At 40.3% G+C, this 17,423-nt stretch overlaps 1 protein-coding gene across 3 annotated transcripts in view; it reads right to left on the bottom strand.

Annotated features, from left to right (window-relative positions):
• The window catches only part of CEP162 (centrosomal protein 162), a 101,152-nt gene extending 99,506 nt beyond the window's left edge, over positions 1-1,646 (bottom strand). For all 3 annotated transcript variants that reach the window (XM_045075868.1, XM_004773588.3, XM_004773586.3), the window contains exons 1-2: positions 1,384-1,646; positions 229-344 (exon numbers count right to left, since the gene is read on the bottom strand). In XM_045075868.1, coding sequence (XP_044931803.1) covers positions 229-285 — 57 coding nt within the window. In that variant the 5' untranslated portion in view covers positions 286-344; positions 1,384-1,646. The remainder of the gene's footprint in view (positions 1-228; positions 345-1,383) is intronic.
• Between the last annotated feature and the right edge of the window lie 15,777 nt (positions 1,647-17,423).

Genomic DNA, 17,423 nt, shown 5'->3' with positions numbered 1-17,423 from the left:
TCTCCTCATTTTCTCTGTAAAGTAATGGTTCTTTTCCTTTGGTCTCAGGACTTGCCTATGGTTTTACTACAGCTTGCATGTTCTGAATTGCAATTCTTCTGTCATTCCCAAATAAACACCTTTTGCTAGTAAAATAGCTGACTACATATAAGAAGTGAAAGAGATCATTGAAAAAGGAGTTTCTGGTGACACAAATTTACAACGTAGCTTTTAAAAGGATAAACTTACCTCTTTCATGAATTGTTCAAACTCTTCATCCAGCTCTTCTTTGGAATAATGAGCCATAATCAAGAATCTTCACTTACGAAAGTAAACATTCCAAAGTATTTATAACATTGGAAACACTAAATAATGAGAAATAAATATGCTTTGAGGAAATTCACATCACCTCATAACAGCAACCAGACTTAAACCTCAGACATTTCTTTTACGATTTAGTTTATGTGCACAATTATTGACCAATAACCTTGACAAAAGATTCTAAATTCATGAATAAAACTGCTTTGGAAAAGCAGTTTCCACAGTTTTCACTGTACTTAGGGACCAGAATTACATTTTCATTGTTAACATCCACTTCTTGAAGGGTGGCCTCCACGGTATTTCCTAAGCCTATGGGGTGTATGTTATTTAATATCCCTGAAACAGGTCCTCTCAAGGAAACTTTGAAAAATTATGTATTAGCAAGTCCAAAAGGCCATTCCCCCCCCCCCCAAAGCACAGGACAGAGTTCGTGCTGCCCTATCATTCGGTCAGTTATCAGTCCCTGTTAATACTTTGCAAAACAGACTGTTTCTGCATAGAGACAAAATGCAATTCATTAAGATTCAAAATCTAACCAAAATAAAATTAGTGGAGTATACACATTAAAACGAATTATGTTCCTGTAGGCGAGGGAAAGTCAACAAAACTATGCACACGTGACTTGTAACGCAAAGCTCTGCCCATCCCTCTAACGAACCCAAACAACTTGAGGTCTGTCCCAAGCTTCTGGGCCACACCACCTTGAGGCGGCTCAAACCGCAGCTTTAATTCCCAGAGGCGATGCGAGGGGCTGTGTGTGTGGAGACATACCCCTCATGGACGGTATTTTCCCCAACCTGCAGAATAACACCTCCCCGCCTCTTTAGCATTTCTGATCAGTTCAGGGTGTGTGCAGTTAAGGCTTTAGCCCCAAGATCTTGATCCGAGACGGAGCCCATCTATGGGCTCGACTTGGCGGGGTCTCGGCTCCAGGAAGCGCGCGTTTCAGAGGGGCGGAAAGACAAAGACGCACTTGAACAGTGTGTGGGCGGAGGACGGGAGTGACCCGGAACACTAAAGCCCTGGGCAGCGGGTCTGAGGACAGCCTCCGTCATGGTCCACCGAGGGGGAAGCTTCACCTACCTCAGTCTCTGAATTCCGCGCTATCCCGAAGGTCTGTGGGAGCCAACAGTTACCAGGGTAACATACCTCAGCAGCCACGCTCCCGGATCACATGACCGGGACTGGTCACGTGGCTTGTGCCCCCACCCCCGGGACCAAATTTGGTGTCTTTTTTCCTCTACGAGAAGGTGGCGATTACCGCGGCTCCGAATAATTTGCAGGGTAAGAGCCGTCGCTGCTGCACCAACAGAGACTCCGCAGCTTTCTGCGCGCTCCGTGGAAAAGTGGATTGAGTGAGCGGGTCTCGAGGGCGGGAACACAGGCATGCTGGGTGCTGTAGGCCCAGCCCGTGGCTTCCCGGGAAATGTAGTTTAGCTCCCCTAGTCCTTGTATTTCCGCACATCTCGTCTTTTCTCTCCCAGACTTTCTCTTGTGGTTTTGGCTCCGCTTTCTAAGCGGAAATTTTGGAAAAAATATTTTATTGGCTTCTTCCACGTGCAAACCCCTGAGAAGGCATTGTGAGAGAAACTCAGCTCGGTGAGACAGAATTCTGTTATGAAGATAGAGGCTCAGTTCCACCATCTAGTGGGCAAAAAATTGAAAATACACATACACACCCTCGATACTTCTCTCTGAGCATCTCTTTGGTTTCCCTCTACCCCTCACTTACTCCCGGTCTATGATGGTATCTTACAATTATTTTCTTGCATTTTTTATTTTTGCGCTTTCTTCTTCTAACACATAAACACGTTTCAGTTTCAGAGGACAGTATTTACGGTAGTAAAAGTAAAATGAACAACAGTTGAAAGGATTGCCACTGGCAGACACAGGTTAAGGACTTCATTATCACCAGCCTAAATTTTTCATTCAGCAAGTGTTATTGTGATACAAATGTATCCATGCCCGGAGCTGTGCCCTCAGATAATGATCTGAATAATGGAGGTTTTTTTTGTTGTTGTTGTTTTTTTAAAGCTACTATTTATTGAACACATTGGTTGACAGGTGCTTCAATGAATGATTTCCTCTTAATCCTTACACTCTGCAAGTCAATTCAATTTAGCTTATGGTTTTGGTTTCTAATATGTGCTAGATGAACAAAATGATCATAATGCCTGACCTAATAGAGTCTTTGGTCTAACGGAGCCAATAGACAAATGATCAGACAATTGCAATTGCAATTCTGTATGACAACAGCTATGATAGAAATTGGTTGTGCTTAGAAAATGTTAGAGGTGGTCTCACCACCCCACCCCCACCCAGGAGGTTAGCTAAGGCTTCCTAGAGGAAACAAAGTCTAAATTGAAACCTAAACCATCTAAAGGGTAAGTAGAAGGTAGCAAGGGTTGATGAAGAGAAGAGAAGCAGTAGTCAGTCAAGAAATCCATGTAAAAAGATGGACACCGTCTCTATGAAGTTTTTTATAGATGAGATAACTGAAGCAGAGAGGTTAAGTGACTTGCTTGAAGTTATAGTGGCTGAACCAGAATTCAAGACTTGTTTTCACCTCCTTTCTTACCCAGCTTCTATTATTTCATTCTTCCAAAAGCCTTCTGCAAATACTTTTAACAGCCAGCTTTGCTCCAGTGCCCTTGGAGCATGCCTACTCAATAAAACACCAGCTCTGGAGCCATTGAATGTAGCTTGAGAAAATCACCCAACAGGTTGGACCATAACCAGTTTTCTGAGCCATCTCAACTTGTTGGAATATAAACATGAAGTTATTTTATTTTTAATGATCACTTTCTTAAACAGTGCTCTGATAAATACCTCTATCCCTTTTCTTATCACCTTAGACAAATTTTAGATTCCATAATGTTTTTGCAATTTCTAATATATGTGCTGCCAAAGTGAGCACTTTTGTAATTTCTATGTATTAAAACTAGTCAGCATGGTTTAAAACTGAGACCTTTTAACTAATTCATAGTTGTTTCTGTATTTGGAGAGGATTGGAATGGACAGGGGGCACGACCCACTTTTTACACAAATTTTTAAAGAAGGATCCTCAGCTTTTCAAGGACTGCTGGATAAGGAGTTTGAACTGACACTGGTGTCAGGGAAACTGAAATCCCTTAATGGTCTTCCAGTTAGAGTGGGGGAATATGGAGGCCAGATAAAAATTAGAGTTCTAGCCCAAGTATGTTTCACAAGGGTGTAGTAGGTCTGTGGCCTTCCCTGTGATTGTTTCCCCACTCCCCAAATGAATGATTGAGATATATAACATATCCAAGTGTACTTTATAACTGGAAGAACTCACTAACTCTTGTGTTGGTTCCCTGATCTGTGGAACCATTGTGGTAGGAAGAACCAAGTAGAAGCCCCTGAAAATACCCCACCCCCATCCAAGTGAGCAAATCAAAAATAATAGTATTTTTCTGGGAGGAATGGCAGGGATTAGTGTCACCACTTAAAGACTTAAAGGATGCAGGGGAAATAAACCCTGCATATCCCTCTTCAAACTTTTTAGCTTTTACAGAAAACCAGATGGCTCTTCCATGACAGTGGACTACAGGTAACTTAAGCAAGTACTGGCATCGATTTCAGCTGTCATGTCAGATATATTTGCTTAACTGAAAGAGATCAACCCAGTTCACAGCACTCAGTATGCCATAATTTATCTGGAAAATATGGTCTTTTAAATTCTCTTCAGAAAAAAAAGCGTGAAAGCAGTTGGCATGCACCTGTGTAGGACAGTAGTTCACATGCACTGTTTCCCCCACTGGCTGAACTAACTATCCTGTACTCTATCAGAATGTAATCTGGAGGACTTGTCTTGACATTTCACAGAATATCATGATGGTTTATTATACTGATGGCATCATACCAATTGTAGTTGTTGAGCAGGAAGTGAAAATTATTCTAGGTAATCTTACCTAGGCACATCCAAACCAGAAAGTAGAAGATAAAGCTCACAAAATTTTATGATACTCTCATAATGGTCCCAAAGAGTAGGCTTGGGACATGTGAGATCAAAAAGAAAAAGGTAAAGAATAAATTGATATATATCAGAATCTATCACAAAGAAAGAGGTATAGTGGGGTGCCTGGGTGGCTCAGTTGGCTAAGTGTCTGTCTTTGGCTCAGGTCACAATCCCAGGGTCCTGGGATCGAGCCCTTCATCAGGCTCGTCTGGCTCCTCTCCCTCCCTCTGCCTGCCACTCCTCCTGCTTGAGTTCGCACTCTCTCTCTCTCTCTCTCTTTCTCTCTCCCCCTCCCTCTCTTTGTGTCCATCAAATAAATAAATAAAATCTTCAAAAAAAAGAGGTATAATGCTCAGTTGGCTTATTTTTATTTTAGAGACAGCATATACTGTACTAGAGAATACTGCACCAAACCATTTATTGGACTTGAAAATTACCCAGAGCAATAGAAAGGTTTGTTGCATGTGCAAGCAGTTGTACTAGCTTGCTGGAAGCTTGGGTTATGTGACCCAGCAGATTTGATGATGGCTAGAAATATCTGTGCCAACAGATGAAAGAGAAAAATACTCTGGCCTTATTCATATGTGGATTAGAGTGGCATATTGATGGCAGCCATAAATAAACTGTTGTCACCTACTGCCACACTCAGAGGTATCCCTAACAGAGTGTGGTGAAGGGAAAATCCTCCCAGTGAGAAGAGAATCCTTCAATTACTTTATCTGTAACTGGAGGTGACCTAAGGTGGAGATATACATAGAATACTGGATAGTGACAAATGCCTTGGGTTTTTGGTCAGGGACTTGATAAAGCAAGATAAACAAACAAACAAAAAAAACCAGAGATGGGGCACATGGTTGGCTCAGTGGGTTCAGTGTCTGCCTTGGGCTCAGGTCATGATCTCAGGGTCCTGGGCTTGATCTCCACATTGGGATCCCCACTCAGGGGGGAGCCTGCTTCTCCCTCTCCCTCCACAACTCTCCCCTGCTCATGCTCTCTCTGTCTCTCTCTCTCAAATAAATAAATAAAATCTTAAAAAAAACCTGACAAGGAAATCTGGATAGAGAGACATGTAGATAGACCTATGGAAGGAGTGGGCATGGGCACATGGCATGTAGACCATTGTTTCTCATGTTAATGTCCACCAAAGAGCATTCTCTGAATAGAAAACAACAGCCAAATGGGGTAGTTTGCCCTGTGGATACGAGCTACACTCTCTCTTAATCTTTAGACACACCCCTGTTTGAACAACTGGTCCATGAACAGACATTACCCCATGGCTGGAAAGAAGGCTACTTATGGGCATGATAGAGTGGGCTCCCTCTTCTAATACTACTACCACTTTCTAAGTGCCCAACCTGTCAGCAGTAGAGACTGATACTGAGTCTTTGATATGATTTCATCCATCAAGGGCACAAGTCATTTAATTTACTGTATCCCTTCTACCTGGGAAATGGCACGACTTCATCCTTGCTGGAATTTAAACCTAGTAAGGTAATGAATTTGCATTCTCTGCCAATAAAGCCTTCACCAGTGCCACTAACTCAGGGCTTACAGAATGCCTTCCTCATTGGCATGGCATTCCCCATAAGGTTACTTTTGTTCAAGGGATTAATTTTTGACAAAAGTGGTGAAACAATGGTTGCATGACTGTCGGAGGCAGGCCCCTGGCCAGGGCAGCCTCCGCCATTAAAAGATGGCACCTGGCTAGTTGCCAGGTTAGGATTGCCTCATGAGACTAAGCGGACCGCCCAAAGAGGAAGTAAACAGCATTGGTTGCTAGCGAAGTTGTTCGTTTAGGTGCACAGCCTGATTCGCTCCCTCCTGTACCCTGCTTGCTGATTGGTCATGTAAACGTATATAAGTGTGTAGACTTGTGGAAATAAAGGGAGAGAAGATACACCTGAACTGGGGCTTCTTGTCGTCCTTGCGGGTCGAGGGCAATAAATGGTGCCGAAACCCGGGAACTAAATAAAGGAATCTTGCAAGGTAATCCGCAGGAAAGCGGGGACATTAGCCACGTTCAAAAGTGGGAATTCCGCGGTAAAGCGGGGAGTAAAGGCCACGTTCAAAAGTGAGAATTCTGCGGTAAGGCGGGTAGTAAAGGTTGACTGAAGTATATGCGTGTAAAAAGTTAATGTGCTAGTTAGTGTCTTTAACGTCCGCGTCTGTTGTCTGTGTGTTCATAATGGGATCTGAAGTATCTAAAGTGCGGTTGGAAGGGTCTTTAAAGGACCTGCTGAAAGCCAATGGAACTCCACTAAAAGCAAAAACTGCTCGGGCCTTTTTGAATACAGTGGAAAAGGCGGCTCCATGGTTCCTAGATGAAGGCTTGCTAAACATACCTCAATGGGACCACCTGTGATCCAGGGTTTGGCCCCTGTGAAACCTATTAATGCCTCGGGGCCATATCAACCTTTTAAGTTGCCCAGGTGCACCAATAACAGGGTATGGCCACCAGAGTGGTCTGGATGTCAGAGTACCTTGCGCTCAGTTTACATCAATGAAATGCATAGCTTTACATTCACTCCACGCTTTCCTACTTATAAAAATAATACTGTTACAGGGTACAATTGTTCCTTTCAAAATCCTAAGCAAGGCAATCCCCCCTCTCCCTTTGATGCATGGCAGGTCTGTAACTTGCTAGGAGCATGTACTGATATCTCAGCAGTGTCCATGTTAAATGGTGGCAAATTCCTCAACTGTTCTTATAAACAAAATGACTCTAGTATCTTTGAGACAACAGTTAATGTGTCTTGTCCCAATAATATTACTTATCAGCCCACTCCCATATGCGTCTCACCACCGTTCCTTTTCCTCGTAACAAATGCTAGTGAGCTGAATGATACGTTGAATTGCACTAAGAATTGCTATCTTTCCCAGTGCTGGAATGTCACGGCCTTCAAGCTGGCTGTGATTATGCGTATCCCTACCCATGTTCCTATCCCAGTTTCCATTCCAGAGGACAAGTTACCGGTGGTGCTATCCAGAAAGAAGAGAGATTTTGGTATCACAGCCGCCGTTGTGACAGCATTGGCTATATCTACAGCAGCTGCCACGGCAGCAGCAGTCTCGCTTGCTGCAACTATACCAACTGTGGAAGCTGTGAACACCCATGCAGAAGGAATGGCGGCTGCCCTTCAAACACAGACTCAGATCAATGCACATCTGCAAGCAGGAATCCTGATAGTCAACCAGAGAGTAGATTTGGTTCAAGAACAAGTGGACATATTGCGGGCCCTATTGGGACTGGGGTGTATAGCACCCTTCCCGGCAATTTGTGTAACTCCCATAGCCTATACTAATATGAGTGACTTACAGAATGTCTCCTGACAGCTCTCCCAATACTTGCGGGGGAATTAGTCCGCAGAATTCCAAAACTATACTCAGCACCTGCTACTAGGCATAACAAGGATAAATAACACCAGAGTTGAGCTTGCAACCCTCCCAGAGATAATCAAAACATTGAAGATGTGTTAACCTTTACAAAACAATGGGCTAGTGGAATTGGTCTGATGACAATCCTTGTAGTGGGCTTGATTCTACTAGTAAGGAAACTGCAAATTTGGAGGCGACAGCAACCTAGGCAACAGCAAGCCATGGTGCAGCCCTTGTTAGCCATCGAGGCTGGAACATACCCCCAAGTGTGGCTAAGTATGCTGGATCAGTAGTCAACGACGGGTAAGATTGGTGGGGGAAATATACCAACCTAAGACAGGACGCAGATCATTGATATCTGCCGTCTGATGACGGGTAAGGATATTCCCCACCACTGACAACCTAAGACAGGCACGATCCCTGCCATAAAAGAAAAAAGGGGGAGATGTTGGAGGCAGGCCCCTGGCCAGGGCGGCCTCCGCCATCAAAAGATGGCACCTGGCTAGTTGCCAGGTTAGGATTGCCCTGTGAGACTAAGTGGAATGCCTAAAGAGGAAGTAAATAGCATTGGTTGCTAGCGAAGTTGTTCGTTTAGGTGCACAGCCTGATTCACTCCCTCCTGTACCCTGCTTGCTGATTGATCTTGTAAATGTATATAATTGTGTAGACTTGCGGAAATAAAGGGAGAGAAGATACACCTGAACCGGGGCTTCTTGTCATCCTTGCGGGTCGAGGACAATACATGACCACATAGCTCCTCACCCAGAGGAAGATGACTTAATGCAATGGCGGAAGAGCCTGTTAAAGGCTCAGCTGAGGTTCTAGACTAGAGAAGGATAAGATAAATGTGCTGTATCAATGGCTGAACTGTGGTGCTATGTTCCTTCAGAAACCAAGGGATGGAAGTATAATTGATCCCTTTCACCATTACTCCTAGTGACCCATTTTCAAAGTTTATTCCTTCTAACCCTGAAAACTTAGGCTCTTCTGGATAAGAGGTCCTGGTTTCCAAAAAGGAGAACACTTTCACTAGAAGTCAAAGTAATAGAGTTCCACAGAACTTGACTATTACCTGGTCATTTGGGGGTCCTCATCCCAGAGACTGGGATCCTCATTCCTGTATCATGAAGCAAAATAAGAAGGTCTGGGTCACTCTATCAGGCAAGCAACTTGAAATCAGCTGAGATGCTGGCCAAAGATGAGAGAAATTTAACCCAAGTAGTGGAGGAGAGAGAGATGATGATTATTAACAAGACTTTGGAACCACCTGTGGCAGCAGGAAAGGGCACTAGTTCCACAGACCCTCTTGCAGAAATGGTAGCTGACGAGCACCCTCAAAGAGATTTGGTGATGAACTGGAGTTAATGGAGAAAAAGGCTGGATCTGAGTAGCGCAAAAATTCTCCTGCATCAGTTACCACTTTGTCTATCACTTAAAATCCTGTCAGCCCTACCTTTTACTGAAGTCACTGTTTCTACAGCCAGTTCTTAGAGATTTTGACTCGCTTTCTGCAGGTGCACCTGGAGATTGCCTCATCTCTGACCAAGGTGTGAGTCTTTTGCTTCCTTCCCTGGAACTCTGACACAGAAGTGTGGAATATCTATCGAAATGCCATACATATGCCACCTAATAGAGGTTATGTGGTAGTCAGTGTCCATGGGGCCACCTCCACCTATGGGGAACGGAAGCCCATAGAAAAATCTTTCCCTTTTTTTTTTTTTTTTTTTTTTTAAGAAAGGGAAAGGTAGGGACTGAATGTTAAGTAGGCTCCATGCCCAGCGTGGGGTCCAGCAGGGCCTGATCTCACAATCCTGAGATCCTGGACCCAAGTCGAAATCAAGACCCAGACACTTAACTGACTGAACCACCCAGGCTCCCCTAGTCATAGTCATTTTGATAACATATCCCTATTTTATCTTGTCCTTCTTCCTGTTTTCACTCCCTTGTTCATTAGTCTTGCTTCTGGGGTGTATTCCCAGATAAATTACCTGTGGGAAAGCCTTTTCAGGAGGAACTCAGGCCAAGACATTAATCTTACTAGCTAATTTAAGATAAATAAATCCAAATAATTCAGGTCTTAATATGCAATTATGCTTCCTTCTTCATATGTACAGAGATTTACAGAGTGATGATTTTATAAATTACCATAATCATTTCAACTTACACAAACTTTATTCACTTATATTTGAGAGCCGGTAGTCACAGTAGTAAAGTCGCTGAATCATTGAAATGTTCATTCTCCTACATAAAGTGCACATGTATTAGAGATTTACAGACTGTAAGAGGGCTTTCTTTTATGCTTTAAAGTAACACGAAATTTTTCAACAATTTTTCTACATTATTGAATGTACATCCTCAAAGTAAATAAATAAAAAATAGACGCAGATCTTCAATAACAAGGTAAACGGATTTTGTGATATTATTTCAGTTGGTATTTGTAATGTCAGTTTACACTTTCGCCATCAGAGGTCATGAAAGGACAATGTTGGACAGAAAATCAGAACTTTGTTGAAAATAAACTAGAGTTTGAAATTTGAATTGTAACCTCCTCAGGAGGTTTTTTTAAAAAGAAAAATTATGACTAAACATCATTTTGTATTTCCTTATGATCTCATAGTATTGTTTTATTAAGTTTTTTGTTTTAATGCCAGTATAGTTTGTAAGGGAAGAAAAAATATTTTAAGAATAAAATGATCCAATGGGTTACAAGAACATTAGGCTATTCTTTGACTTTGGTGCTTTCAATTTTTAAAGATGTTTAAGAATAAAATTTTAAATGCAGGGTATTGATGACTATTCCTCTTGGCAATATACAATATTTAATTTCAAATGCATTTGTGGGACCTATAATTGACAAAAGTGTTCCACTTATGAAAAAGAAAAAATATATAAAATAAAAATTTAGAATGGTATGAGAATACATTTCTTGGTGAACACAGCCTATTCTTCATAAAACTTAGTAAAGCATCAGAAACCTTGGTTCTGAGAAGCTGGCAATGCAGAATGTCTCAGATATCTTACCAACAGTAAATTTTTAAATATCTACTATTGATCTGTTTTTTTTTTTTATCATTGGTAGCATGTGTTCATTTTAAACTTTTCTTGGTCTAGGTAAATTATTAGAAATGCAAAAAACCAGTAAGTGAAAATAACCTTTTCTGGGGTTATAAAAACACACAAGTCATCAGTTGCCACTGCCCTTTTTTGGTAAAAATAATAACAAAACCTCCTTCTCAAGTGATGGTTAATATGTTTGCATTAGCCAAGTGTTAAATGTTTTAAAAAATTCTGTGGCACATGAAAGAGGTGAGTCACAAAAAGACAAATATTGTGGGATTTCCCCTATATGAAGTACCCGGGGTTGTCATTTTCATGAAGAAAGACAGTAAAATGGTGGGTCTGTGGGTTATTTAATGGGGGGAATAAACGAGTTACAGAATATAAAAATTCTGAGTGGGGGTTTGTATATCACAATGCTTAATCCATGTTAGCTATTGTGTTATTTGTGAGGCATGCCCTAGAGTACATATGGTAAACAATGATTTGATACCCATTACCATCAGCATTATTATTTGTTCCATTTTTCCAATTGTCTAAAAAGACATTTTTCGTTTGTCTCCTGGAGTGCCGGGCACATCACAGCTATCGAATAACTTTTCAAAATAATAAAAACAAAATCTGTGACTAAGACAGGAATCCATTCTTATCATGGACTCTTTGTGTCAATAGCTAAGCCTAAGTCTTCACTCATGTCCATAGGATGGTCCCTCCCCTCACTTCTGTCCTTTTTTTTTGAATCAGTCGTATCTTCCTGGGTTTACTCTCTAATCTTCCAGTGGCTGTCACATTCTGGAACCCTTCATGCTGCTAACATGTGCAGCCTATTCTTATGTGAAACCCTTCACTGCAAACCGTGACCATGGTGTGTGTGGTTGGGAAAGGCTGATTAGAATCTAGAGCTTCACCAATGTTTACAGCTTTTATTATTCTAATCCATGTTCTTTTTTGATAATAATAAATTCTAAGGACATTCTTTGGGTTTTTCAAAAATTACTTTTAGACTTTTTGTTGTTCACACTTGCTGGACTCGGTAAATTTAGGGTCCCTCAGTTTTCACAGGAAAATAGATTCTGCTACTTGTGTAAATACAGGTGTGTTCTGTTAGTTGAGAAATGTCTTAACCTATATTTGTTTGTTTCTGGTTATGTAATCAATCTTAGAAGGAAAAAATATAAATTAATAATTGATATGAAATGGGAGAAAATTTTGATTTTTTTTCTTAATGTTCTTTTGTGAAGAACTCCTTTATTCTGAAAGTAAAAACTCACATACCATTTTTTGTCACCATATAAATCTTATGGATGGAAAACAAGGTTTCTTTGAAAGAAAAAGAAAATATGAAGAGACCGTTTCTACAATTCCACCAAATCTTTCACCAGTGCTTCTAACAAGTTCCAAAATGAATTTCTTCTCCATCCCCTGCCTTGTTTGGCCTCTGCAGCAGGTTTTAATGAGCAATGAACTGGTTCTATGGTGAAAGCCAAATGAAGAAAAATTCTGAATAATCCGCCACCTGCATTATTCCACATTCAATCACCAAGAATAACGAGAATAGAGCTAGTTCTGTATCACTACTGCCTTATTAAATGATCTACTTGACTATGGAAAAATCGCATAAGGAGCAAAAGAACATCCAATTCAGATTTATTTCATGCTCACAGCCAAGCCTCCAGTGATATTCTGACACTTCAAGATGGAATCAAGTCCTTTTTTGCTTATATCTCAAATAGGAAAGTTTTTTTTTGAATGTTTTTAAAAATTTGATTGATCGATTGAATGTCTACTCTTTCTCTTTCTCCCACCAGATTATAAACTCTTTGAGGTTGGGTGTTGCATTATTAATTTTTGTATTATAACAATGTTTTGCACAAGTGGCATTCTATAGTTGTTGAAACTATTGGCTTTATTTCTTGGCTATTTTATTATCTGATGGTTTAAGTCATAACTTAAAAGTTTTCTGTTTTAATACATCCTGAATGGTTGTCACATGCATGAAGCTAATGGTCTCCCCACCCCACCCCACCCCACCCCACCACCCATACCACCTTCCAGTCCATCCCTGTGTTTATTAGGTAGAGAGATTGTCCTTTGGCCTGTGCATAGGCAGACACAGCATTTTTAGGCAGAAATAATTACAGTCCCAGTATAAACATGGTGATCTATAATTGCTCTCTATAATCTCCACGACTGCAACAATAGCCAAGTGTCTAGGGCTATGCAATGAGATGCGGGAACTGTAGAATGTCCTCTATCAGCTCAGCACTTGCTCAGTGCCAATCTACAGGTGGCCTTCCCTCCTGCGGTCTAGTAAATGGATGAATAGGTTGCTTCTTTTACTCTGGGTGAATATTGCCTCAACTGGAGATTTCTTTCATTTTATGTCTTAATTTTGCGGGTCTCAGAACAAATTTTAAAAATCGAAACTAATTGCTTATGGCTCAAGAATAGAGTTCCTCAGAGTTAGAATGAGGATGACCACTGGTGGTTGCCAGCTGGATAAATTACCCACCCTAATATCTTTGGGAAGCCTGAAGAAGCTTTGCTATTTTCACCAAATTTTTTTCCTAAGTTAATGCAGCTTGAAGTTAACTCTCTTCTGCAGTTTCATTTCCTTTCTCTTACAACAATAAACACATTTAGACTGTTCACCTACTCCGAGAGCTATTTGGAATAATAGGTAAAGATGGAGGATTTATGCTCCTTCTTCCACCACCCCCCCCCCAGGAAGAGAGGTGGTAATGCTTTGTTTTTCTTAAAAAAGAGAATAAAATTCATGAGATTATGACCTCCATATGTCAAGGTTGTTTCTGAGTTCTTGATACTTTTTGAAAGGAGATAAATTTGATTTACTTTTAATTGTAATTGAGTTTTTAAAATTTAAAAATGGGTAATATAGAAGCTGCAAGAAATAAAGTAGTCACATATTGACATTAACGTTAAAAAATCCTAGGTTTTAAATACATATATATTTTTTTTTGTATGTACATCTAAGAAAAGGCCATAGACTGATTCAAGGGAAGGCCTCCTACGAGTGTCTCAGCTATGGTTCTAATTGTGGCGGTGGACCCTTTCTAGAGTTGGAAATGTCACCTTCATGAATATACTTGGTTTGAAGCAAAACATCTTGTGGGTTTGTTTTGACACTAGGAACATGGCAGACAAATGACCAGAGATATCTCCCATCACAGAGATTAAGTTGGAAGGCCTGAGGAGTCCCAGCCCTCCCTGTAGCAGAGCCACAGCCCTGGGCATCTCGCTGGTGGGAAGCTGGCTGGCATGGTTAGCAGGAAATGGAATGAAAACCAATTAGGGACAGGCTACCAGGAAGGTAACATTTGAACTTGAGAAGAGAACTGTATACTTTTGGTTCAGATCAACAGTCTTGTAAGATCTGGAGAACACAACCAGAATATACTGCTAATCTGAGTTTTACATTTTTAGCTCTGGCAACTCTTTGAGAACAAAAAGCTATTTTCTTTTGTATTTCTTTCTAAATTTTGAAAAGTTCTTTGGCCTTTAAAGATTGGAATCTTAGTACAGGATAGATTTTCAAATACCAAATTTAGAATTTTTTATTTGAATTTTGTCAAATGCATATACATAGAAACTCATAGAAAAAAATCACATACACCATGCATGAAAACTATTAGGGCTAGGCTGCATATTTGATTATTTTTATTTATATTTTATTATGTTTTTCTAATTATCTGCATGGGGAGTTTAGTCTTTTTTTGAGGTTCAGAAAAAGGGAAAGTACAAAGTAGTATATGAAACATGCAAGTATGCACTACCTTTATTAGCATTTTTATAATTTTTGATTGGACTTTTTTGGAGAAGAAATAAATTATCAGAGATAAAACTAAAGTTCTTTTTTTTTTTTTTAAGATTTTATTTACTTTTGGGACAGAGAGCACGGGAGAGAGCACAAGTGGGGAGGAGGGCAGAGGGAGAAGCAGACTCCCTGCTGAGCAGGGAGCCCCAACTTGGGACTTGATTCCAGGACCTTGAGCTGAAAGCAGACGCTTAACTGACTGAGCCACACAGGCACCCAGAGATAAAATTAAAATTGGTTAATATCTATTTAAAATGCATTTATAATTGGAAAAGAGAATAAAGACTTTAATTTTCAGAGAAGCAATTGTTAACATGGTTGCATTTCACATGTTTGTCCTTATTCCATGGGCAGTTCCTAAGGTAAGAGCTTTCTATTTTAAAAAATCCACAGAATCCTTAACAATCAAGCATTTAAGGTCATGCATAGCTTGAATGAAGAATAAGGAAGCTGTGTATTTGTAATAAAGGTTTCATTTTGTAGAAGGGGTCCGAAGTCATAATGCTTTAATAATAAAACAAATAAATATTAAAATAGGAATGGGGTTGGGTTATGGACATTGGGGAGGGTATGTGCTATGGTGAGTGCTGTGAAGTGTATAAGCCTGACGATTCACAGACCTGTACCCCTGGGGCAAATAATATATTATATGTTAATAAAAATAATTAATAAAAATATAAGAATGGTAGCCATGCAGGTTGAGACTTGAAACAAAAGTTCTTCCTCCCATTGTTGTTTATTTGTATAGGTCATGGTGAATCTAGATATTTCTTCATAAGCCTAGAAACTCATGAATTATTTGATATCTTGGCATACTGAACCAAATGCAGTGGCTCAAGGTAAAGACAAGAAGGCAGTTTAGAGACAGAAGTAAGGAAAAGACAAAAATACACTTTAATAGCTTAATGAAAATGCTGCTCCTGTCTTCACTGGTGGAACATACGACAGAATGCAAGCAAGACTAAATGGAGTAGAGAGTGTCTCAAAAAACTGAGTTTAAAAATTCTATCAAATTAAAGGACCACCGGACCACTGGACTGCCAAAACTTCCCAGGCACACTGATGAAAGTTGTAAGCTATACAATGAAAACACAAGTTTACATATGTATAAAAACAGTCTACCAGTGAATTTTACAAGAGAATGACTACATTTCTCCTGAATGTATGTATATTTATTCCTCACACAATTTTTCCATTTTAACTGTTCGATCATTTCTCTTTCCAGTTAGTTATTTCAATTTGATTTCCTTTGAGCAAGTTTGGTGGGTGTTGGTAGAATAAGGCCATGGTTTTTGACCATGATCTCTTAAATGCCTAGGGAATAGTAGTTCTCTGCACCTCCAAAGAGCATCCAGGTGATAACCGGCAGTAGTGCTTTTTGAAGAATCTTGTTGCTTTTATGCCAGGATCTGAGTGGATACCAAATAAAAAATCTCATCCTTGAAACAAATGAATATTATTCACAAATACTTTGTTACTTTTCAGTTATGATTAACAGTACAAAGTATGTTATCTTCTATTATGTCATTGATCAAAATTGGAATGCTTAGCAGGAGATTTATTATCTTTAAAAATTTAGTAACTATGTTATATGCAGAAAATTATCAAATTTTATTTTGTTATGATGATGCACTGTGTGATATTAAAGAGTCTGAAGAATTTTTATCCTATTTGCAATCTGAAATCTTGGGAGAGACAATGGGCTTTTTACTATATTCAGAGCACAGGGAAGACAACATAAATTTTAGGGTGAATGAGTATTAGCCAATAGGATTTGAATACTTTCGAAATTGTTTTAACTCTTCTCTATGAAATAATGGAAAACTTTTCCCACAGTGGCTATCTTACCCAGCTTACAACAGCACACATAAGCTTTGGTACAGATGCAGTCTTAGCAGTAGACTGAAGTCTGCACCATAATAAATGTTAGAACTGAGAGTGGAGTTGAGAGGTGTTGACTGAGACTGATGGCCAATGTTCATGCCAGGAGTGCCTCTTGTCTGGTAAAGTTCTAGAAACTGTCAGTTCCTGTCACTGGGCAAAAGGAAGATGGTTCCTCTGCTACTGACCGTGGAGGCCAGGGTCTTCTAGGGCTCACCCATGAACCCCAAACATTCTTCCTAGGGTAGCCACAAAAATTATTCAACAGACTTTGCTGGGGATGATTTTCTCCTGTGCACGATGCCTGGGTCTGAAGGCACAGAGGCAGGAGACATAGCCCCAGGCCAAGAGGAACTCCTTATTGGCATTGGAAATTGATTTGTGAAGTAAATAATAATTATAACATCTTGTGTGTAGTGCTACAATGTGAAGTGTGGTGGACCATAGGCAAAAGAAGCACCAGCTCTCCTTGGAGGCCCCAGTTAACACTTCACCAAGGAGGTGGTATTAAACCAGGGGTAGATGGATGCTCCCTTATTAGAAAAGAGGGAACCATTATTTCAAACATTGTGAATAGTATTTTTAAAAAGGCAAGACATTCTTTTGGAGAATGTTGCATAGCTCAGGTAGCTAAAGCAGAGATTCTGCCTCTATTGATTTTTGTTGTCCAGCATCTAATTTCACTTTTCTGTTTAGAGAGAGAAAGAGTGAGTCCATGTATGTGAGTGGCAGGGGTGGGGGTGGTAGGGGCAGAGGGAGAGGGAGAGGGAGAGAGAGAATCTTAAGCTCCATCCCAGCACAGAGCCCGATGTGGAGCTCCATTTCACAACCTTGAGATCATGACCTGAGCCAAAATCAAGAGTCAGACACTTAACCAACTGAGCCACCCAGGCACCCCACAGCTCATTTCTCTTTTTATGGCCAAACTCTCCCTGTGCAGCTGAAAAGCCTGACTTTTGTTCCTGCAATCCTCACCCCCCCCCAATTTCTTGGCAA

Source organism: Mustela putorius, unplaced genomic scaffold (assembly GCF_011764305.1).
Source record: "Mustela putorius furo isolate JIRA1106 unplaced genomic scaffold, ASM1176430v1.1 tig00000166_pilon_pilon_pilon, whole genome shotgun sequence".
In the NCBI taxonomy this organism is placed as follows: domain Eukaryota; kingdom Metazoa; phylum Chordata; class Mammalia; order Carnivora; family Mustelidae; genus Mustela; species Mustela putorius.
This window is presented reverse-complemented; position numbering and strand designations above follow the sequence as displayed.